The sequence below is a fragment of the Saimiri boliviensis genome, chromosome 17 (genome assembly GCF_048565385.1).
Source record: "Saimiri boliviensis isolate mSaiBol1 chromosome 17, mSaiBol1.pri, whole genome shotgun sequence".
Lineage (NCBI taxonomy): Eukaryota > Metazoa > Chordata > Mammalia > Primates > Cebidae > Saimiri > Saimiri boliviensis.
Window position 1 is genome coordinate 39,340,879 of NC_133465.1, and position 24,975 is coordinate 39,365,853.

General features: G+C 39.4%; 1 protein-coding gene across 2 annotated transcripts in view; it reads left to right on the forward strand.

The window, feature by feature from the left end:
* The window catches only part of CA10 (carbonic anhydrase 10), a 538,401-nt gene that overhangs the window by 16,256 nt on the left and 497,170 nt on the right, over window positions 1-24,975 (forward strand). Inside the window, exon 1 of one of the 2 annotated variants that reach the window (XM_074388566.1) lies at window positions 10,898-11,208. The exons of the other annotated variant lie outside the window; for it this stretch is intronic. Within the exon in view, the coding sequence (XP_074244667.1) occupies window positions 11,130-11,208 (79 nt within the window). The 5' untranslated portion in view covers window positions 10,898-11,129. Of the gene's footprint in view, window positions 1-10,897; window positions 11,209-24,975 lie in introns of those variants that run through there. 2 annotated transcript variants of the gene reach the window in all.

Sequence of the window (24,975 nt, forward strand, 5' to 3'; positions counted from 1 at the left end):
ATGGTGAAACCCTGTCTCTACTAAAAATACAAAAAAATTAGCTGGGCATGGTGGCACATGCCTGTAATTCCAGCTACTCAGGAGGCTGAGGCAGGAGAATTGCCTGAACCCAGGAGGCGGAGGTTGCGGTGAGCCAAGATCGCGCCATTGCACTTCAGCCTGGGTAACAAGAGCGAAACTCTGTCTCAAAAAACAAAACAAAACAAAACAAAAACAACAACAAAAAAATAATCTCAATATTGTGATGATTGGGTCAAACAGTATGAAGTTCCTTATCGTTTTACCATATTATATCTGAAAGTAATGTATAACCTGTTTATGAGGTGTTAGTAATGTGCTTGAATTCCTCGAGAGAGTAAGTAAGTATGTAGAATAGTGACTAGTCTTTCAAAAATCCTTTCAGCTATGGTTTACCTCAAAATCTATTAAACAAACCTAAATAGCCATGGAATTCAAGATGTTATTTTGCATAGCAAGTTAGATCAGAGAGAGGAAACTGTGGTTAAGAATAAACAAATACTTTTTCTAGGTCTAGAATTTTAAGCCTTCTTAAGCATTGTTCCTGGAGCACATTTTTATAAATTATAGGGATGACAGAATTAGGTGATTTGCTAAAGAGATTATTAGGGTGAAAATTAGGACATGTCGTGTTTAGTGTTAATTTTGCCACTACTAGCTCTGTGCCATGGAGAAATTAATTGTACTATTCTGGGGCCAGTTTTCTCCCTTTAAACAGTTAAACAGGCATATTTGACTAAGTAGTTTCTAGATCCTTTTCCAACTTGGGAATTTTAGTCTATGAAGAGACTTTTACAGCAAATTGTCCAAATTTACTGTTGATGCTAAACTTCCCCAGTTTTTGAAATATTGAGGCAGCGAGATAGTAATATAGGAAGATCTTTCACGACTGTGAATAAACAGAAAAGTGGCAAATGACTTTCTAGATGGGCAATCATAAGATAAGGCATTATGAGAAAAGTAACCTAAATAATATTTGTGGAATGATTACCTTGTAACCGTCCAGTGCAACGCCGGGGAAGAGCCTAGGAGTTATCATTGACTGCTGCAGATTTATTGAAGAGCATTCATCAAAAACATTGTACATTGCCTTACTATTTAACCTCAACTCTGCTGTTTCTTATTGTGTGACTTTAGGAAGTTATTTAACATCTCTAAGTGTCAGTATTCTTATCTGTAAATTGGAGGCAATAACACCTATCTTTGGAGTTAAGGGGGCTTGAAATAAAAATGGAGCCTGGTGCTTGGCACATACAGGGCACTTGATAAATGGTGGCTTTTGCTTTTGTTATGGCTGAAGCTGAAAGAATAAAAGACACGTTGAGCAAAATTAGGAAGGAATTTGGCAATATCTTGTAAAATATGGGGATTAAATGAGCCAATGCATGTGAAAGTGTTTAGCACAATGTCTGCACATAGCACATAATCAGTTAAGGTTGGTTGAATCTGATTCACTAGGGGAAACTGGGATGTTTGGGTAATATTTTAAAGGTAATAAGAAGGAAGACAATCATGCCTTTTCATAGACTCGTCTTCAGAGACAGTTTACTTGGTCTGACCCATATGTTTCTTTAATAATTTTTTTTAAAATTAAGAAATTAATGCCACATATTTTTATTGTACAACTGCATTTTAAATTTATTAAAACCTCTAATGTAGGCATATGGTCTTATATAATCCAGTAAATATTCAGCTTTGACAGTAGTGGCATAAATAGAACCCTAGCTCAGGAATTTGCTTATTATTTTTCCCACAATGCATTGGTAAATTCTAGGTCATTTGTAAGAGCAGTAAAGAAGTGAGATATTGTTATAGTCTAATCCATTTTTGATAAAAGATGTACTATTTACCCTACAATTTTTGAAACTGTCACTCATTTTTATTGGAATTTGGCTACTCTATTTCCTTTTCATTGTTCACTCTTACCTGCTTCCCCAAGCATTAATTTGTGCTTATGGTAACCTTAACCATGTTTTTTCAACCTATTCACAATGTGAAAACATAGCTTTGATTTATGTTTCATATTCACTTGAAAGAAGGATTTTTAAAAATGATAATTAAATGCTGAGCTATTCCTGGGATTGAGGCATGGTTCCTTTTCAAATATATCTGATCTGAGAATTTCAGCAAAAGACATAAAAGGAAAACCAACAAGAAATAGGACAGATGATAAATACTGTACTGATGTTAAGTAAAGACAAGCAAACTGTGACCTGAGTATGTCTGTCTCTAGGGAGCCTGCTTTAGAGCTTTTCCCAGTGTTTGGTTTTTTGTGGGATTTTTTTCCTCCAATCTCGTTGGTAGAGGCTGGATTACAACTGAGAATGCAGAGATTAATGGCCTGCTGTGACTAATCCACTAAACCCCTTCTCCTGTTTCTCTTAAATTGATTGTACTTAGAGAAGCTGAGTATAGACCCACTGCAGCTAGCCTGATTTTAGGTCCCAGTGACTTAGTGAGATCCAATAGCTTTAAGTACATGGAACCTTTATGGAACATCATCACTTTTGCATTTGGGGATTATTTCATTAGTTGCTGATTAGTTCCCAATGGATTATTTTATAAACTTTCTTTTTTAAAAAAGAACATTTTTCACATGATTATATTTTAAAATGTTAACACTAATATAAAATAATTTGTAAAAAAGAAAAAACATCACTTACAATCACATATAACTGTAATACAACTATTATTAATATTCTGGTTTGTATCTTTTTAAGCTTTTACCTACATAAGCATTTTTTACTTATTTAAAATTATATCACACTATTGTGTTTGGCCAAAAATTCATGTGACATAACTATATGGCTTGTGTTCATTAAAGTAACATCCTCCTAAAATGTAGACTAAATAATGTGAAACTAATTAAATACATGGATAGATATGCAATTGATGAAAATCAAGATTTCGTACTAAATCAGTGCACTGGGATTGCATGAAATTTGAACAAAATTTAAATTTACAAATATTTTATTATTAATCTAGTGATCTTAGAAAATGATTCATAGGAAGATAAAAAGATGACAAATGTAATTATAGTATTGGGGATTTTTGAAGAGAGGAAACACTGGAGAAGCAGTTTAGAAGTGATGTCAAAAGTGTTTTATTTAACTATGAAAATGCAGAAATATGTTTAAATTCAATGAGAAGCCATATAATTTGAGTTGAGAATGGTTAAGAGCTGCATTTAAACCCATATTCTGCCTCTTACAGGCTGGTTGGCTTTGGGTAAGTTAATTTCTTATGTATCTCAGTTTTCTAATCTGTAAAATGGAGATAAAAATAATCCCATCAGTGATTTTTTTATAAGCATTATTAAATGACATGTGAAAGTAAAGCATTTAGTACAGTATTATCAGGTGGATAATAATGGCTTAATAAATGTGATCTGGTAGTAGTATCACGTTCATAAGATGTGAGATGCAGCCAACCATAGTGTCTCTGTAAAGGAGGAGGACTATTTGAGTTCGTTGCTTTGTAGGGGATATGGTACTAGAAGCTCAGAAACCTTCAGTACCTGCCACTAACTCTTAAAAATAAAGAGTTCATGGGCCGGGCGCCGTGGCTCAAGCCTGTAATCCCAGCACTTTGGGAGGCCGAGGCGGGTGGATCACGAGGTCAAGAGATCGAGACCATCCTGGTCAACATGGTGAAACCCCGTCTCTACTAAAAATACAAAACATTAGCTGGGCATGGTGGCATGTGTCTGTAATCCCAGCTACTCAGGAGGCTGAGGCAGGAGAATTGCCTGAACCCAGGAGGCGGAGGTTGCGGTGAGCCGAGATCGCACCATTGCACTCCAGCCTGGGTAACAAGAGCGAAACTCCGTCTCAAAAAAAATAAATAAATAAAAATAAAGAGTTCATACTTGAACGTGATGTTTAAAAGTCTTCCATGATGTGCCATAGACTGACCTTTCCAACTTTGCTCTAATTTGCCAACTCAGGAGTCTGTGAAGACACTTTGCACACAGTTACCCGTGCTTTTGCTTATGCTGTGGTTTTTGCCTTGTTTTGACCCACCTGAATCCTACCTGACTCACTCATAGGTTCTCACATGTTCAACCAGAGGCTCCTTTGTGAACGCTGTTATGAGCAGTCCAGCCGGCACAAAAGCAGTATCTCCCAAAGCGCCACTGGCTCTTCCTGTCCCTGATGCTGCTCATCCACTGGCTGCCTTTCTATCTGCATCAGGAAAATTCACCATGGCCAGGATTCATCTAGTGTATCCTCACCCCACTCCTAATACAACATGCTCATTGGTTGGGTTTTACTCTCTCATCTGTAATGATAAGTTTTTCCACATTCTCACCAGTAGTCTCTGCTAATTTATGTTTTTTTTTCTCTTTCCTAACCCACCTAGTCCCTTCTAGACATGATACAACTTAAACCAGAGCTCAGCAAACAACAGCTTGTGGACTAAATCCAGCCCACAATTTGTTTGTTTACAACTTAGAAAACAAAGTTGTACTGAGACACGGTCGTGCTCATTATTGATGTATTGTCTAGGGCTTCTTTTATACCACAACACTGGCGTTGAGTAGTTGCTACAGAAACCATACTGCCTGCAAAGCCTAAAACATTTATTCTCTGGCTCTTTCCAGAAACACATTTGTGAGAAACAATTGAATCAAATGCTTCCAACAGGTAGGAGAATAAACTGGGTGCCTGGATAATTATTTTTTTCAATAAGGGATTGATTGAATTTTACATGTAATAGTCAATTTTTGAAAGCTTTGAAGCTTTAGGAACCTCAGAACTATCCTGACTTCTGTGGATACCTTGGCCATTTTACTACTCCAAAGTGATGCTTTAAGTACCTTCTACTGTCAGAAACCATAAACAAGAAAGCTCAGTTTGTGCTGGTTTGCATTTATAAAGCTCCCTTTGCTCTCAGAGGAGCTTAGAATCCCCCTGGCCCCATCCAGGCAAACATTCTGGTGGAAAGCCACCCTCCCCTAAGGCATGGCTTGTGCTGGGATGGCAGTTTGGCAGGGAAGGAGCAAGCTTTCTGAGTACTTTTCTTCTGCCAGCTCTTTGAAAAAATAACCCTTCTTTTTGGGGAATGAAGGTCAGACCGTATTCAGAAATAAGAACATCACCTGGAGAACAGGCAATTTTAGGAATGACAGCCTGAAAAATCAAACCTTTCCCCCTGATGATTGAGACAGGCCAGACTCATAACCCAGGCCATGATCGGCTTCTACACTTGGATAGAATATTTTCTCTCAAATAACAAGCTGAATAAGCTTTACCAGGCTTTGAGAGATGATTGTTGTCCTCACTGCACAGATGGCAAAATTGAAGTCAAGAAGCAGCAGCTTAGGCTGGCCACAGAGGGAATGGGTTCTGGCAAGGGCCCTGCAGGACTCACAGGAGCTGGACTCCCAGTCCTCTTAGACATGGCATTTGCTCTAAGTCCCTAAAGCAGATTTCATAATGCTGCCTGACAAAGCCTTTTGGAACTCTAGAGCAGGGGCTGACAAACAGTGGCTCACCAACCAAATCCAGCCTATTGCCTGTCTTTGTAAGGCCCACGGGCTAAGAATGGCTGTTATATTTTCAGATAGTTGGAGAAAAAAATCAAAAGAAGAAATAATATATTTCATGACATATGAAAATTATATGAAAACAAATTTTGGTTCATGAATCATGTTTGATTGAAACACAACCACACCCATTCATTTATATACTGTCTAATATCTATTTTTGATGGCTACTTTCACACTACAGTGGCAAGAGTTGAGTCGCTGCAACAGAGCCGATGGCAGGCAAAGCTCAAATTACTTTCTATCTGGCCCTTTTCAAAAAAATGTTTGCTAGCCCTTGCTCTAGAGTATGCACAATACATTAATTAAAATAAACTTGTATTGAAGTGCAATAAATGTAAAATGCACTCATTTTAACTGTATGGTTTGATGTGTATGGTTTGATGAGTTTGGAGTGAAAAATATAGTCCTGTAACCACCACCACAACTAAGACATAGAACATTTCCATAACTCCCCAAATTTCTGTATGTTTCTTTGTAGTTAGTCCCTCTGTAATCCTTGCGCGGGTAACCATGGATCTGATCTGTGTTAGTAGTAACAACTTTTACACAATTACTTAGAAAGGATTTCAAATCACTAGAGACTGTGTTGAGGGAAGGCAGTGGTGGGGGTGTGTGAAAACATGAAGTTGATTTTATTCTTTCATTTGATAATTCCTTAATTCACTCCAAACACCCACTCCCAACAGCCACTTAACTGTTCATAATATTAGAACTTCACAGGCACTGTGCAAAGTGCTCTCCATTTATTATCTCATTTTATCTCGAACCCTGTGAGGGAGTTCTTATCCATCTCTGGTTCTATTGAGAGGAGACAGGTACCCAGGTAAAACCAAGGAGCACACAGCTGTTAAGATACAAGCTAAGATTTGAACGTGGACCTGTCTGAATCCAGAGTATGAACTCGGCCACCATACCACATACTTAGTCTTCACTACAAGTCTGTTTGGAAGTATAATAACATTTTGTAGAAGGAAGCTCAGAGAGGTTAAGTAACTAGTTCAAGTCACCCAGCTACTAACTTACTAGAGTTAGGATTTGAACCAAGCTCTCCAAACTGCAAGCAGAAGACATGGAATGGAGAGGGACTGAAATACATTATTTTTTTTTGGAAAAAAAAAAAAAAAAACATCTTGTCTTACAGATGGATAAAGTAAGAGTCATGTGTGAGCAAGTTCTAGATAATGCAGAGGCGAGTGTAGCAAGAGGCAAAAAGCAATTTTAAGCCAGATATAATTTTGCTTTCTAAACTAATGGAGATCCAAGTCTATTCAATTCAATATAAACAACTAATGGCTGTAAAGTGCTTCGAAAATTACTGAGGGGTGCATCCATGCTGACCAGAGTCAGTCATCAAAATCTCTCTTACTATTCCTTCACAAACAGAATTCTATCTGAATTGTTCTGTCATATTGAGAAGGGATGATGACTGGAGTCTCAGAACAGTGCTCCATAGGAAATTCGCTTTCTCTCCTCCCCCTACACCGGGTGTCATAAAGGGCAGCACCATTTACCTACTCATGCTTTGAATGACTGCATTCTGTTTCTTCAGGGCCTTTTTACTAAGTGTGGGCATCTAAATGGTGCCCCAAACTATTGTTTGCTGTTCCAATTTTCTAGGAGCACTCCATCAGCCTCCCTGCAGGCCCTTCTTACAACGTAGCACAGGAGACTATGTCCAGTGGGTTCCTTAGTTATAAACAATAAAACCTTTAGGACTAGTATAAGCAGAAAAGAAATTTTGTTAAAGCACCTGAGGTCCTCACAGAGTGTCTGAGGGTAGGCCAAAAAATAGGAATTGGAAACTGTACTTGCAAGGATATATTGTGGCATCGCTCTGAAAAAGACCGCTGTCACTGCTGTGTAGAAACAGCCAAATCTCATCACTGGTGTGGACTGAGCTCTGTACACCATTGGTTTCCGGAAAGCTGGACACTGCTGCTACCAGCCTCATCGGAAGATGTATTCTGTATGAAACCTGCTCCCTGATGCTGCTCACTTTAGAACCATAGTCTCAGGCATCCGAATGACCAAGTTCAGTCGCATGCCTGCATCCTGTCAAAAGTAAAGTATATGAATCTACCTGGTGGGACTGGATACCAAAGGCAGGAAATACTTCAAACATAGTGGGTTACCTGAAGAATAGCCTCCCAAAGTTGTTCATGTCCTAATTCTAATCCCAGGAACCTGTGAATATGTTAATTTTACATGGTAAAAGGGATTTAGCATTCATGATTAAAAATCTTGAGATTGGGAGATTATCCTAGATTATCTGGGTGAGCCAAATGTCATCAGAAAGAGGCAGGATGATCAGAGTCAGGAAAAGAAGATATGTGAACAGAAGCTGAGGTTGGATTTATACGCTTTGAAGATGAAGGAAAGGGGTTATGAGCAAGGTAAAAGGTCCCCAGTAGCTGGAAAACGCAAGGAAATTAATTCTTCCCTGGAGCCACAAGAAAGAACGCATGCCTGCCAACACCTTGATTTTAGCCCATTAAGATTCATTTCAGATTTCTGAGCTCCAGAACTGTAAGAGAATACATTTGTGTTGTTTTAAGCTACGAAATGCGTAGTAATCTGTTAAAGCAGCAATAGGAAAGCAATGCACATAGGACAGGTATTCAGAATGTAATGAGAGTCCAGAGAGCATGACAAATACCCAGCACAGCTGCCGTGAAGGAAAGCTAGAAAAATTATTCATATTTCCCACATCCAGTGCTCTCTACCTTTTGAGAGCATTCTAATAGAATCCTTAAAGCTAGGTTGGGTGAACAAGCTAAGTAAAATTGCTTCTGATTGTTCTGATTGTTCACCCACTTTATTCTCCCCATGATTTATCCAACAAATGTTCCATTTATTAAATAAATATTTACTGGAGCTGAGTGCCAAGAACTGTGAAAGATATTATGGCTTCAAAAGAGAATAAGAGAGTAAGCTCAAAGCTGACAGTCAAGAAGTCCATAGATACCAGGCTTATATTTAACTGATTTTCAGTTGTCTCTTCATATCAAATCCTACCCAAAATTTATATTGTTTAAGCAATGGGTTTTGAAAAATGGGAGTTGATTTCACAACATTTTATGCATAAAAGCGTTATATTGAAATGAATATTTTCACTTGAATATATATCTAACCATAGTCAACATTTATTGAGTGCTTCCTATGTGTTACAGATAATAGTAATATTTTGTATGATTTATTTCATTTAATTGTTACATCAAACCCAGGAGAAATGGATAGTTGTTCTCCCCATTTTGCAGATAAGAAAACTGAGGCTTAGGAAATATGACTAAATTTTCACTGCTAGGTAAGACAGCTGGGATTTGAATTTCAGGTTACTTGACTTTTGTGTCTATATACTTTTGCCACTCTGCCTATTTTTTCACACATGTGTGTGGAAAAAATAAAAATCCCCACATAAGTAAACTGCAACATTTAATAGATATTATAAAATGAGCTATAGAAATACAGATGAAGAATTTATATAGATTTCTAAGTTGACTAATTTTTTATAGGGAAAAAAACCCTTCATTTTTATATTAATTACCAGTTCATTTGGTAAAAGTTCACATTATTTTACAGCCCAGGTATTTTACAAAGCAACCCTATGTTGCTTTCACTTACCTAGGTGCAAAATTTATTCTCTTAGATTATTTCCATTCCAAAATCATATCTCACAAGGAATATATATGAATTATACTCTCCCATCATCTCCTTCCCTCCATCCATCACAGTGTGAATACTCTGGCCAATGATATCGTTTATGTTAATACCCCTTGTAGCCTCTTGCCAGAAATTATTAGGCTTAGGAAGGGAGACAGAGGGAACTCTCCAAGACCCTATTTCTAGCTGGATGCCTCCCTTCTGCAAAGCTCATCAAGCACCCACACAAAAAAGATGAAGCTGGCTGGACTGTGAGCAAGACACACAGATACCACTCATCACTCCCAGCTTGAGTAGTTAGGGTGCATAGGATTCCTTGACTGTGAAGCTAGGGGCCATGTCTTACACAAATAGCACCCAAGTGTTTTGCTCCTTAGATTCTGGGAGCTGCTGTTGGCTGAATTACCTCTCAGCAGTCCTGTTGACAGATGGTGTAACTTGCTCATTAAATCAGGATCCTCCCTGTTCCAAGGCCCCAGGCAAGTTAGGAGACAGACTTGGTGGTGTTTTCTAATGCTAATGATCTACAGCTCCAGAGTGAAGATAAATATTCTACTTTATTGTGCATCCACTGACTTAAGCCTTACTGGGTCTGCTCCCTTCATTTTGACAGGGCACATTTAAAAAGTGAAATGAAGTGCTTTTAGGCACCCAGTCCCTCCATCCGTCACTTTCTCTTGTATTCTGCCAGCCTCGCCTTTTTCTCTCAGACTTGTCTCCACACAGTGCTTTATATCAGTGACATACAATATCCTAAACTAAAAAGAGACCTTCCTAGTCCAGGGTTCGGGAATTAACTTTGTTTTTCAAGCAGTATTGTGCAAGGCTTATTTATTTGGAGAGCTTATTGGAGGGAGTAACAACAGCCTATGCAAAGATGAGGCCGGATATAAAGTCAGTGTGGCTCCAGCACAGATAATAAGCATGACAATTAAATAACCATGTTTAACAAGTTGCATGTATATGCTAAGAGCAATGGGAAACCAGGAGAGCGCCTTAGCTTGGGGGTTTCACATTATCATAGTTGTGCTTTTGGAAAACCCCTCTGGCTACAGAGTGGAGAATTGAGCAGGAATGAGGAGCAGAGAGGGAGACAAGTATCAACTGAAGAATGATAAAGTTCATAGGGAAAATACCGTTATTTCTCATAAAGTGTTGCAGCCTGCAGGGTGCCCACTCCCACAGGCTAGGAAGCAGAGCTTCCTGCCAAAAGGTGGAAGCAGATCCTTCAAGGGAGAGGCAAAGGGAATAGGAACGTGTGCTGAGCAGGGTGGCTGAATATACGTACTTAATAAGCTGTAGGAGGAGTCATGGATATTCACGAAAGAAGAAACGTGGTCCTGTGCAGTTGAGCTTCTTGCCCATTCATGGGTCCCATATACAAAAAATGGTAGCATTAGCATGATCCAAGGGTGGAGTTTTCAGCCCTCTGATGTCAAAAGGTGAGGCAGAGGACACAAAAGCCTTTACTGCACATTTTCTGTAGACTGGCCAGAACCATTGCATGGTCATTGGTCTCTTAGGCAAGAAAAGGCGGGGCAGCATCAAGTGGTTGGTTGATATTAAAAGTGGAGTCTTTCCAAAGAGCTAGTTTCTGTTTTTCCCTTGGGAGGAAAGCTTCACTTGATCTTAGCCAAAAGGCCGAGAAGCGATGGGAGGAAAGCTTAACACCATTAGCGGAGGAGAGGTATACTGAGGCATGTCTGACCTCCCATCCTGTCATGGCTGAGAACTCAGTTTTCAAGGTTACTCCAGAGTCCCCTTGGCCAATAGAGGGTCTCTTCAGTTGGGGGGCTTATTCCTCACAAGCAGCCTCAGGAGGGCAGACAGGAGGCTCTGCTGGCAGTCTGGGTTGGAGATGCAGGTAACCTGTTGAAGGTGATGGCACACAAGGGGAGCAATGGCCAGCATCAGGAGCCGTTCAGGATGTGGATTAACAGAGCTTGATGAACTGTGTATGGTGGGGGTGAGGGAGGATGGTGAGGCAGAAGACGACCAGGGTTCTGGCTCATGCATGGGGTGGATGGCAGTGACATTCACAGTGCGAGGGTACAGTAGAAGAGGCAGCTGTCATGTATAACCTGAGCTCTGCTTTGAGTCACACAGAGAATTGCAAAACACTGAAAGAAAAAGGCAGATGTGCAGTTGTAGGAGGGGAGAGAAAAAGAAGTAACCAAAGAAAGAGAAGACAGTCCTTTCTCCCAGAGAGTACACCAGGGCATAAGAAGAAACTTATAATTGTTATTACTTTTAACTAATATTGGCAGCACAATTACTAGCTGTGGATATTGATTGTTTAGTTCATGTTCAAACTTTACAGTTGCCTTCAATTCTTACCCAAATCACATGGCATTATTTATCATGCCTATAGAGGTGAACAGACTGAGGCTCAGTGATACTAAATAATTTAGTTAAAGATAGAAAGCTTGTGGGTGGATGAGCTAGGCTTTGAACCCACGTTTCGCACTAAAAAGTACACTCATAACTCTTAAAGAAAACTATCACCTCCCAAGGGACAAATAAATAGGTACGAGCTTAGGATACGTTAAGAATAAAGTACTGAGTAACAAAGAAGCAGCTGGGAGGTTATTTTAGGATTATTTCTTGGAGAAGTTGAGGTTTAGGATTATTTCTTGGAGAACTTGAAACATTTTGTTTTGGATGAGTCCATATATGCCAAATCTCTGGATGTGAGCACATTAGTTCAAAATAGGAAGAAATGAGATTTATAACATAGAGTGAAGAGGGCACTGGGGGAACAGCATTGGAGGTAGCCCTTTGAAACATTCTGCTTTACAACCTTTTATTATGCTACCTTGCCAGTGGTTGAAAGCTGAAATGCTTAGCTTGGCCCACATCACCAGCATGATATGCTAAGACACCTTTATAAATCTCACTTCCTGCATCCCCTCTCTGCACCCGGTGCAATCATAAAGCATCTTCTCTCCCTCTTTCCTTCCTTTCTTCCCTCTGTCATTCCTTCTTCATTCTTTTGTCCTCTATTCATTTAGTGATCATTAATTGAGCATTATCTAAAGTCTTCCAGGAGCTTTACTAAGTCCTGGAGATATAAAGATAAATATCCTCAAGAAAATGTTGGGTGGCTATAATATCCGGAGTCCTAATTCTTTGTATAACATTTTCAAATATGCCATTGGAAACACTGTGTCTATTAAAACATGACTTTGTCTAAAGGTGGTGAACTTTGAGCTAGAGTTAAGAACAAGTAAAAATTTGTCAAATGTGTACAGCAGTCGGAAGAATGGAAAATATTGTTCTGTAAATGTTGACTTGAGACTTGAGCGGTTTCCGATATGTGACTTTTTTTCTTGTTACCACTTCTTTTTTTTTTTTTTGAGACGGAGTTTCGTTCTTGTTACCCAGGCTGGAGTGCAGTGGCACGATCTTGGCTCACTGCAACCTCCACCTCCTGGGTTTAAGCAATTCTCCTGCCTCAGCCTCCCGAGTAGCTGGGACTGCAGGTACACGCCACCATGCCCAGCTAATTTTTGTATTTTTAGTGGAGATGGGGTTTCACCATGTTGACCAGGATGGTCTCCATCTCTTGACCTCGTGATCCACCCGTCTCGGCCTCCCAAAGTGCTGGGATTACAGGCTTGAGCCACCGCGCCCGGCCTCTTGTTACCACCTTTTACTTCACTCTCCCCAAATCCTGAAGTCTCTTCTTCCAGTCCCCTGTATTCTGCTTCCTTCCTTCCACCTCTCCGCTGATTTTCCGGATTACACACTGCATTGCGGATCTCTGACAGTTTCTCTCCTGCTTTGCGAACCACTTTAAAAAATAGACATTTAAAAGCCTTCTGTGTGTCTCCTGCTATGTTACGGCTCTCCTGCTGTGTGAATTGAAGCTCCCTGCCCAGAGGACGGATACCCTACCGCTGGGGCATTGGAAGCTCCAAGGCTTACCTTAGAGGTTTGCACCGTGGGCTGTGCTGAATGACAGCTTGGCTTTCGTTCCCCAGGGTCAGTCCCCTGCTCCGTGCCTGCTTTCACCAAAGGGCATGGTACCAGACTGCTTGTTCACCAAAAAGGTGAGGCCTGGACAGGGCAGTGAAGCAGCTCCATGCAACATGGATTAAGTCCAGCCTAGACTCCCAGCTTTTCTTTACCTTAGGAGTTATATAATCTTTATCTGCATACTCAGCCTGCCCATGGTCCTCTGGGCTACTCCTGAGAAGAGGTAGCCCTGATTTAAGCCCTATAATTCCACCCCATATATTAGGCTCTGCTCCAAGGGACCCTTGCTGCTGTCTTACTGTTGTCTTATGCCTCGGTTGAGCCATAAGATTTCATCTGTGTCTGGGACCAAGCCCCCAGTTTGTGCCCCAGTTCTGATGAGGGCCCTCTGTCCTGTACCTAGTACATACATTTCTGTTAACCTATACGGGGACCTTGGGATCTCCAAATCCTCCCTCTGTTTGATTCTAGAGCTGCCTACAGGCTAACTTCACTAAAACCAAGTGTGCTCAGATGACCAGAGGCTGAGGAAAGATGCTGAATTCTGCATGTTCACTGTGCCTTTATTCCCTGTTGCTGTGCCCCACAGATAAGTCAGAAACCCGGAAGTGAGATATGGGTCTACATTCTAACTATTCTGAATAATTTAGCAGCTAACGGGTACAGCACACCTACTTTCTCCTTTACCATGCTTAGCACTTTACAAGAATTGACTCACATAGCTCCCGATAGTTCCATGAGTGGGACTCTGTGACACTGGGATTCCCGTTCAGGCAGTCCTCTTTCAAAGTCCATTTTCTTCACCCACCATGTGCTTCACTGTCTGCCTCATCTGGACCGTATCCTGTTGTTGCCATGCCCAGTGCTCTCTGGTCAAACCACCTCTCTTGCAGTGTCTTCCTCTGAGTCTGCCTCTCCATTGCTTCCACAGCTCTTATGCGCAAGTTGTTTAAATTTTTCTTAATTTAAAAATAAAAATTGTAGCTGGGCACAGTGGCTCATGCTTATAATCCCAGCACTTTGGGAGGCAGAGGCAGGCAAATCATAAGGTCAAGTGATCAAGACCATCCTAGCCAACATGGTGAAACCCCATTTCTACTAAAAATACAAGAATTAACTGGGTGTGGGGGCACACCCTGTAGTCCCAGCTACTCGGAAGGTGGAGGTAGGAGAATTGCTTGAACTGGGAAGTGGAGGTTGCAGTGAGCCAAAATCAGGCCACTGTACTCCAGCCTGGGTGACAGAGTGAGACTCCATCTCAAAAAAACCAAAATAAACAAAAATAAATAAATAAAAGAATAAAAATTGTATATATTTATCATATGTAATATTGTGTTTTGATTTATATATATATTGAGAGATAGGTAAATCAAGCTAATTATACATAGGCATTTCCGCACATTCTTATTTTTTAAGAGCACCTAAAATATACTCTTTGAGCAATTTTCAGGTATACAATACATTGTTATTCACTATAGTCAGCATGGTATACAGCAGATCTCTTGAACTTACTCCTGTTGTCTAATTGAAATTTATATCCTTTGGTGGTGTGTGCCTGTTGTCACAGCTACTCAGGAGGCTGAGGTGGAAGGATCACTTGAGCCCAAGAGTCTGTGGCTTTAGTGAACTATGATACTACCACTGAACTCCAGCCTGGGCAACAGAGAAAGACCCCATTTCAAAAAAAAAAAAGAAAGAAAGAAATGTATATCCTTTCATCACCATCTCCTCAATCTCCCACCACCTAAGTCTCTAGTAACCACCATTCTGCTTTCTGTTTCTTTGAGTTCAACTTTATTACATTCCACATATAAGTGAGATAATGTGATATTTGTCTTTTTCTGACTTATTTCAATTAATGTAATGTCCTCTAGGTTTATACATGTTGTTGCAAATGACAGCATTTCCTTCTATTTTAAGGCGGATGGGATTCTATTTGTATGAATAGCACATTTATTTATTCATTCATCCATTGACGGACACTTAGGTTGATTCCATATTTTAGCTACTGTGAACAGTGCTGCAGTAAACATGGGAATGCAGATATCTCTTCAACCTCTGATTCCATATATTCTGGATACATACCCAGAAATGGGATTGCTGGGTCATATGGTAGCACTATTTTTAGTTTTTTTAGGAACCACCATCCATGTTTTTCTTAATGACTGTACTGATTTGCATTCTCACCAACAGTCCACAAGGGTTCTCTTTTTCCATATCCTCATAACACTTGTTATCCTTCGTCTTTTTGGTAAGAGCCATCCTAACAGGGATAAGGTGATATTGTGGTTTAAATCTTTATTTCACTAATCATTATGATGTTGAACATTTTTTCACATACCTGTTGGCTATTTACATGCTTTCTTTTGAAAAATGTCTATTGAGATTCTTTGGATATTTTTAAAGTGAGTTGTTTTATTACTATTGAGTTTCTTGCATATTTTGGATATCAAATGTATGGTGGGTGTTCTCTTTAAACGGTTGATTGTTTACCTTTCTGTGCAGAATTGCCACCAATCTTGTTTCAGTCTGGCCCCTTCCCTGTGTCCAGGCCTATGTTAAGTAATTGAACCATATGCAGTTGAGTCTTGAGGTGATTATAGAGAGGTCTCAAGGACACTGAAAAGACCATGGGCATCAAACTATAAATTAGGCATCTAATAAGTTCTTACTTTCTACTCATTCATTACTATTTAGTACTATATCTATGTTCTCATCTGGTTTTGGTATAATAAAAGGATCACATGAAAGAGGACATTGATTAAGCTCTTAGACTCTAGAACCAGGCTGCCAAGATTCAAATACCTGTTTCACCACATAGTATATCCATGCGATCTTGAGCAAGTTACTTTTCCTGTCTGTGTTCAGTTTTCTCATCTGCATAATGGGGTTGGCAGTGGCATCTGCCTCATAGTGTTCTTGTGAAGATTAAATGAATTCATGTAAAGCGTTCTGCATATTCTGCACTCAGTAAGTTAAATAAATATTTGCAATGGTGAAGAGGACAATGATGAGAAAGGAGAGTATGGTAGCATGTTCTCTGCTACAAGAAGCTTTTTGCCTAATAAGGGAGATGACAGATCACATAAAACACTATGAGACCATATGTAATTAAATGCTAGTTTGCTTGATGAATATCAGAAGTTAATACGTTTTCTAATAACTATTGGGGAGAGTTGAGGAAGGAAACATGGACTATAGCTTTCAGGATGAGTAGGCTACAGGGAAGTAGAGGAGAAAGTGGTGGCTTAGTCTTCTTGACATGGGCCACCTCTTTCAATAGAGCACTGATAGTTCTTGTTATAGTGTTTGTTATATGTTATTTCAGTTACTATTCAAATAAACAAGAAATCAAGATGCTGGATCTAAGCTGAAATAGTGAGGATTTGCAGTAGTCATGGTTAGGGTGTGATTCACTCTTTGGAAGTAAAGCATGAACTGGAAGATAACTCAAGAGATAGTATCCAGATGTTTAGCTGTCATGGAAGCCAGACAGTCAAATCAGGATTTCCCTCAGCAGCTAAGTTGGAAGGCAAAATAAAGGCATACCCAAAAGACTAAAATCTGGGGTTAAATGCTGGAATAAGAGGTCTTGAAATGAAAGATAGAAAACAGGGTTTAGAATTGGAGGGTTGCAAGATATGAAGGTCTCCAACTGATCAATTAAGGTAAATTAATTCGAATTAATACATCACATAAATTAACTCACATGAAGTCATCAGATCCTGCATCAGTGGAGTCCTATGAGAATGGACCATAAAGCAAATGGTTCTTAGTGGTAGAGATATGATTAGAAACCATTCATATCTGGAGGTTCTGATGTGAGAATTACCTCCTGAAAAGTTGCCACAGTGGGTTACCCATGAAGGCCATTGTCAGATTTCAGCAGGGGGACACTCAGTGATCTTGGATTGTAAGGGAGAACTTTTGTGAAGCTGAATGGTAAGTATGTCTTTCTTTCAAGATATATTTATCAAGTTCCTACTGTGTTTGAGGTACTGTATTTTTTGAAATGGTCATGGAGACAGAGGTGACTCATCCATGCATTTTTCAGTTGAGATGCTAACAGGCTAAAAGATAAGATAAAAATCCTATTGATAAATAACTAATAAGAGGTAGAAAGCAATGCCTGTTACAAGGGAGGCAGAGATAAACAGCCTTACGAGAGCAGAGAAGGGAATGATTGCTTGCAGTGGAGCCTAGTGGCTCAGAGCCCCAGAACTGGTATTGAAACCACCCAGCCCAGATTCAGATTTCTGCTCTAGGTCTTTTTTTTTTTCCTCTCTTTATGTCCATGTGTACCCAATATTTAGCTCTCACTTATAAGTGAGAATATGCACTATTTGATTTTCTATTCTTACGGTTTTTTTTTTGCATTTTAGGTTTTGGGATACATGTGAAGAACATGCAAGATTGTTGCATAGGTACACACATGGCAGTGTGGTTTGCTGCCTTCCGTCCCCTCACCTGTATCTGTCTTAATAGATGTTATGTCCCTGGGTAGATTTACATACCGCTTTGACTGTATACTTATTTGAAAAATGTAGATCAAAGCAATACCTATCTCACGGAGTTATGTTGAGGATTAACTGAGATAGTACATGCAGAGTGTATGTCAGTTAATCAATGATAGTTGTTATTAATTTCAACGATAATTTTAATGGTCAGGAGAAACATAGGTTCACAGGATATCTGTTATCAAAGATCTAGGACACCTGAAAACTGAAACAAGAAAGGATGAAGAGGCATTGAAAAGGAGTTTGCTCTAGTGAGATGAAAAAGGGAGAATCATTGCCAGCTGAGCTCCTTCTACCTCTTGGGATTTGCCTACTGAATGTATGTTCATAACCCTCAGAGAGCTAGAGGACACCAGCCTCTCCTGCCCAACTGACTACCTCCCTAGAGCAGCACAGAGATCTTTGACTGGAGTTGATTCTGTTGGTGAAAGTGTACATTCTTACTTCATTATTGGAGGGCAAATCTGCAGGGTCTATTTAAATTTAAAGGGGGAAAAGGAAGTGAATACCCCTGAAGCCATAATTATATTTCTCAGTGTATATCCTGGAGAAATATACAGACATGTGTCCTAGGAAGCATATACAACATAATACATCAGAAAAAACCCAAATGCCCACCCACCAGGAATGGGGTAGCTAAACTGTAGTTGATCCATGTAATGCAATACTATGCCACAGTGAAGAGGAATGTGCTAGAACTTGATGTCCTCACATGGTAAGGTCAGAAACAAACTTGCTGGGCAATATTTATAGTGTGATATTTATATAAAACGTCTATCTATCTATCTATATACACATCTCTCTCTATATATATGTTTGTGATTTCATATTAAAAACTCTAGAAAGATACATACCAAGTTGATAACAGTAATTACTTCATGGTTGGGGTAAGGTTATGATGAGGGAGGAGAATAGGTAAGAGGAATTCGAGCCTTTTAAGTAGCGTCTAAATTATTGTGAGCATGTGTTCACTTCTTATTATATAACTGCAAATAAATATACAAATACATAAGTAAAACAAAGAGGCCAGTGCTCTCCTCCATTTGCTATATTCTCTCCTCACTTCTAGTCAGCTTTCAGAAAGGTTGACATCAAAACATTCTTTAGCGAAATGTAACATAGAAAAGGCATTGCTTAGTTAATTTTTATGTACTAATCCTTTATAAAGCTACTTAAAATAAAGTATGCTGCCATTTTTTGAAATTTTGTAAACAGTTGCAAAATTAAATTTGATTCCTAAGTTTCATGGGCAGTGATTTAATGTTCTCCCACACATTGTTAGAATTCACATATGCCCCAAATAAAAACGAGCTACGTAGAAATATAAATAACATTTATGTGAGATGGACAGTCCTGCTTAGCTTGTTTTTCAAAGTGGGCATGAAAATGCCCATTTAAAATTTACATTTAGACAGGAAAATTACCATTATCTCAATAGTATAAGAAAAAAATAATAATCCCAGAGATTGATGCTTTCAAGGGCACAGCAGTAAATGCATGACTTTTCCAACCATGCAGATAGGTTATATAAACATTCAGATGAAGACCAAAGCTGTCAGCCAGACATTTGTTCATTTTCAAACATCTAAGTGACTGATGGATTTTTTTTTTTAAATTCATGTGTTGGCTCTTGGAAAGGGTAAATAGACACTGCATTACATCAAAATTAAAATAATGAGAGTAAAGTCATACACTTGATCTGTTTCCCAAAATGCATTCCTATTCTTTAATATGTGAGCCTCACAGCCACCCTTGCTAGTTATTTAGAGCAGATATTATTAGCACCATTTTATAATGTTATTTTATAGCATTGAGTTCCAGAGGGCTTTACCAGGTTTGTCCGGGATAGGATGAGCAATATCATAGCCATGTTTTTCCTCATAACATTTACCGCTAGTATATATTACATTATATATGTAATTATCTTTTTTTATTCTTGTCTAACTCCCTTACTGGAAAACCTTATGAGGGCAGAGGCCATGCTGATTCCCTTCCTCACCTGGAATATTACCTAGCACATTGGTAGCAAGTATTCCATAAATAGCTGTTGAAACTCATAAGTGGGTGTTGAGCAATGAGAACACATGGACACAGGGAGGGGAACATCACACACCAGGGTCTGTTGGCGGGTAAGGGGGATAGGGGAGGGATAGCAGGGAGTAGGGGGATTGGGGAGGGATAATATTAGGAGAAATACCTAATGTAGGTGATGGGGGAATGGATGCAGCAAACCACCATGGCATGTGTATACCTATGTAACAATCCTGCATGATTGGCACATGTACCCAGAACTTAAAGTATAATAAAGAGAAAAAAAATAACAACAAAAAAGAAAGAATAAATGAATGAGTGAATGATTAGGACTTGAGCCTGAGCTACCACCCAATCCAGCATTTTTTCCACCGCATCAGTCACCCTCAAACAATAACATCAGTCACCCTTAATCAGTCACCCCCAAGCATCAGTCACCCCCAAAACAATGGAAGAACTCTCCAAAGAGTGGAAACTGAAGACATGGAAATGAATCTTCAATAAGGAAAATCAAGGAGAAACTGATCAGTCTTCTGGGAAAGGCAGGAAGTATATTAAAGAAGAAAAAAAAATCTTTAAGGATAATTGTTATGAGAAAAACACCCCATCTCCAAACTAGGAAGCTATAAAGAGACCAAAGAATGACTTGGGCAAGTGAAGCCTGGAAAGCAGAAGAGTTAAGATTAATATAGGACATTCCTGGATGGCAGGCAGCAAGGCAGCTCTAGAGATCCGCCCCACTTCCCATCTCTGAGCTGCTTTTAAGCTAATTCTCTGGCTTTTTGCCTACTGTGCATGTGTGATGGGACTGTTTTCCTTGATAGGTTCTCAGATACTCTGGGATGTTTGGGTTCTCAGGGATACCTGCTCCTTGGCTGATCACCATGGCCTTGGCTCACCAACCAGCTGGCTGTCAAGATGCAGGCAGTGGATGTACACCCTTAAGTAACCTGGTGGGGGACCCGTCACACTACAGTCACATTGGAAGAGTCAGTCACTAAGTACTTACCAATGAGATGCTGGCAAGCAGGTACCATGGTGGTGGAAGCACTCAGGCAGCAAGGAAGACTGACACCAACACTGACTCAGGGGGCTTCCAGAAGAATGTGACACCTCAGCTAAGACCTCACAAACACCGAGTTGAAATTTTCCTAGCAAAAGCGATGAAGGAGGCAGAAGGAGCTGTGTGTGAAAAACCTGAGAGGAGAGACAGTGACCTGGATGTGAAAACCAAAAGTGTTTCATTATGGACAGAGAATAGCATGAGAGGGCATGGTAGGTATCAGAAAAGATAAGACTGAAGATTTAAGCAAGAACCAGATCATGAAGGGTCTTGACTGCCATGTAGAAAGATATGGACCTTACCTTTCTGTGGAAGCTGCTGAAGTAACAGTGTTGTCGGTACAGAGGAGAGCAAGCCTCACTCAGTGAGAAGGTTTCCTAAGTCATACTTAGCAGGTTCTACAAGGATGGATTGGAATTTGCTAGGTGAACAGGGTGGGAGAGGCTTTGTGGATGAAACAGCATAGGCAAAGACTTAGAGGCATGAAGGTGGAGGACAAGGGATCCTTCCAGGTCAGCATGATTTGGGTACTGTGGGGTTAATGAGGAGTCATTAAGAAAAAAGCTGGAAAGTCAGACAAGCCAAATTATGAATATCTTATATATCATGCCAAAGAATTATAATTTTATTCCGTAGGCTCAGGAAGATATGGCTCTCCAGTATCATCTGGACCTTCTTACATGATTTACATCACTTCTTATGCCAGGCTGTAAACAACTGCATGCTATATACCAAGCTGAGGTCCTTGGTAATGTAAAAGAATTCTGTACACATATGAAGGTAGTAGGAAATTGCTCACCCTGGGGAAAGGAGACCTGTTCTGAATCCCAGATCTATCACTTACTGAGATCTGTGGTCATCACTCTTAAATTCTCTGAACTTCAGATTCTCCATCCATAGAATGGGACCAATAATAACTTTTGCATTACCTGCTTCATAGAATTGTTATGAGGAACCACCCAAAATGTGTGCAAGAAATTATCCATCCTGGACCAAACTGCCTAGGTGGGAAATGGGATGAAGGAGAGATGATGAAATAGGACTAGAGAGGGTTAACTAGTGTGTTGGAGAGGCAGGAAGTACAGGATGGAGCACCATAGTGAAAATGAAGAATAAATGAGTGTGGTTAAGGTTGTATACTATCTTAAACAACACATTGAAGAGTTCAAATGGGACAAATGCAAGAGGAAGCATCTGTGGAACATATCATTGATTTGTCAGTCAACAGGTGTGAATGAATTAGGTGCTTTATAATGTCTCTTAATGATTGTTCTTGACAATATGGCTTTTTTAAACAGGGGCCAAAGGCTCTGCTCCTATTGGATGTCCATATCTATCTTTTTATTATTCTATGTATTTTTTGAAACGGAGTTTTGCATTGTCGCCCAGGCTGGAGTGCAGTGGTGCAATCTTGGCTCACTGTAACTTCTGCTGCCCAGGTTCAAGCGATTCTACTGCCTCAGCCTCCCAAGTAGCTGGGATTATAGATGCCCACCACCAGGCCCAGCTAATTTTTTGTATTTTTAGTAGAGACGGGGTTTCACCATGTTGGCCAGGCTGGTCTCAAACTCCTGACCTCATGATCTGCCCACCTTGGCCACCCAAAGTGTTGGGATTACAGGCGTGAGCCACCGTGCCCAGCCTCATATCTATCTTAATGGCACACTTTTCCAATCCTGATGCCTTTTAAACTTTATTCACATGTTAAAACAATGGTGATAAAAGAAGGATTCCTCATTCATTTATTTATTCAATAAATATGCATTGAGTCTGTCCTGGGAGGACACTGCAGGATATTAGGACATACCATGGTTTGGGCAACTCAGGGAGCTTACATTCTTATAGATAACCTTGAAAAACATCTGGAAATGCTGTTTTCTAATGAATTGTGTCAAGCTTTGGTCAATGGCTTTGGATCCCTTGGTCTGCTTTCCTTCTGTATATTTATAAGCCTTGTATTCATTCATGCCTGGTCAGAAACTCATTGTTCTACCAGATCTCTTTCAGTCTTTTGCCATAGCTGATTCATTTCAACAAAACGATTGTTCTTACCTAGCAGGTCCTAAGGTCCCCAAATAACTAGAAAGCTGGTAATGGAGATCTGAATTCTTCTTCAACTTTTAAATGAAAACCACACACACACACACACACACACACACACACACACACACATAATCCTGTTACTATACCAAACATTTTTTTACTTATTATTTTCTTATAAAGCTAGGTGAAAACATGGTATACCTATATTTCTTTCATGTCGCTCTTTTAAATTAATATTTCATTATAATTATTTTTGAGAACTCAGAATTTCAAAATATCTAATGAAATTGTGGCACCCTTGATGAGGCTGGGCAGACTGACTGGCAGGTCAAGCATCTCTGCCTTTGGTCGTACTTGTGCTGGCTCTCGCTGGCAATCACAGGTGATCTCCCATTGATTAGAAGATATGATTTGCAAATACAGATATCTTGGCCAATTAAATGGTGGATAGAATTTATGCATAAATGCATTCATAGATGTTTGGCAAAAAGAAAATGTGTTTTAAAACACAATCCCTGGTTATGGGTGAAGAGAAAAAGTATTTGATGACATAAAAGCTGGAAATTATTGATCTAAAAGTATCTTGCTTGCAAACCAAAACCCAAAATGCGGCAGAAATGGAAAAATTAATGTTATATTTAGGACTTTCCAATTACAGTTTCTCTTGAATAAAAGCCATAGCATTTGAACCCAAGAAGTGTATTTAAGCTATTTAAGAATGCTTAAGTAGGATCTGCCCTCTATTCCACTTGTACTAATTCTGGGGCCTCTGATTTTTTTAATAAGATGGGTAGCAATATTTTGGAAGGCTACATCAGAAGACAGTACCTTGTTCTTTCTAGTGATATAAGAATTATCAGTAATTTGGAGCAGGGCAGGAATAATAATGAAATAAGCAAGGTGCTTGCCTTGGGGCAAATTTAAGAGGGTGCCAAGAAACTCCAAAATCAAGATTTGTATATTTTAATAAAATACTTTTTAAAAATCAAAATTCATGTGAAAATCCATGATGAATGAAATATCCAAAATCTTAATAAAAACACAATCAGCATTACTGATTTTCTCTTTTGCCTTAGGCTTTAAAATGACTCATGATGGTATTACTGAATTTTATTATTTAAAATTTTGATATTTGGTTCACAATGAATTTATCTGCATTAACTTCTATTTTTAAAAGTGTATTGCATTAGAATATAATTTATCTATCTCAGTCACTGAGCTTCTTAATGCACCTTCAATTTTGCCTTACCTGCCTAACTTCCATCAACTAATCCCAGCATCTGTGGGTTCTTCATACCAATTTGACTTTGCCGTTCATTTGTCTGGTTTTAGAACTTTTTCTTACTCTTCTCCCTTTCCAAGCTCTGTTAATGGCTGCTTGGGTAATTCTGATTGAGGTATACATAAAAGGATATTTGCTGCACAATGAAAGGCAGTAAGAAGTATATTTGTGGAGGAGACTTTAGTTTGCTGCTCTTGGTGATAGGATAATAATTGTTACATTCTGAGAGATGTGCCACAGGTTGAGGACTAGTGAGTAGGTCAAGGCTCCTAATGATCAGCTTCTTGCCTACAGGTTTCTGGAGGCCATGGGATGAGAAGGCAGCACAGGTGTGCAGGAGGGGGAAGGTTGTTGTCTGGGAGACATGCTTGCTTTTGTAACACAATTTGCACTGTGTCTGAGCTGTGATTAACCTAGTGGCTTCTAGCAGTGATTGGAAGTTAATATTTTGCCCTGATGTGTTTGTGTGTGTGTGTGTATGTGTGTGTTTAGAGACAGCTAGAGATTCCCTCATTTTTTTTCCTTTTATGTGATTTCTGGAGGATGTCTACTGAGTGACTGCAATTCTTTCTTTTGAAATGAAGGTCTCTTTCTAATGAAAATTATGGAATGGGTTCACAGCTTCACATACCTAAGCATTGTAGAATGATTTATGGAAGAACTATTCAGCAACTCTGTTCTGCAGTACATACTAAGTATTAGGCTTTAGTTTGCATGCTAAGCAGAAGTCTTTTTTTTTTTTTTTTGTCTTTTTCAAGCAATCTCCCTTTTCACCTAGATCTTCTCCCTATTTTAATGCTAATGAGGCAGTTTTGCCAATAATAGCAGAATT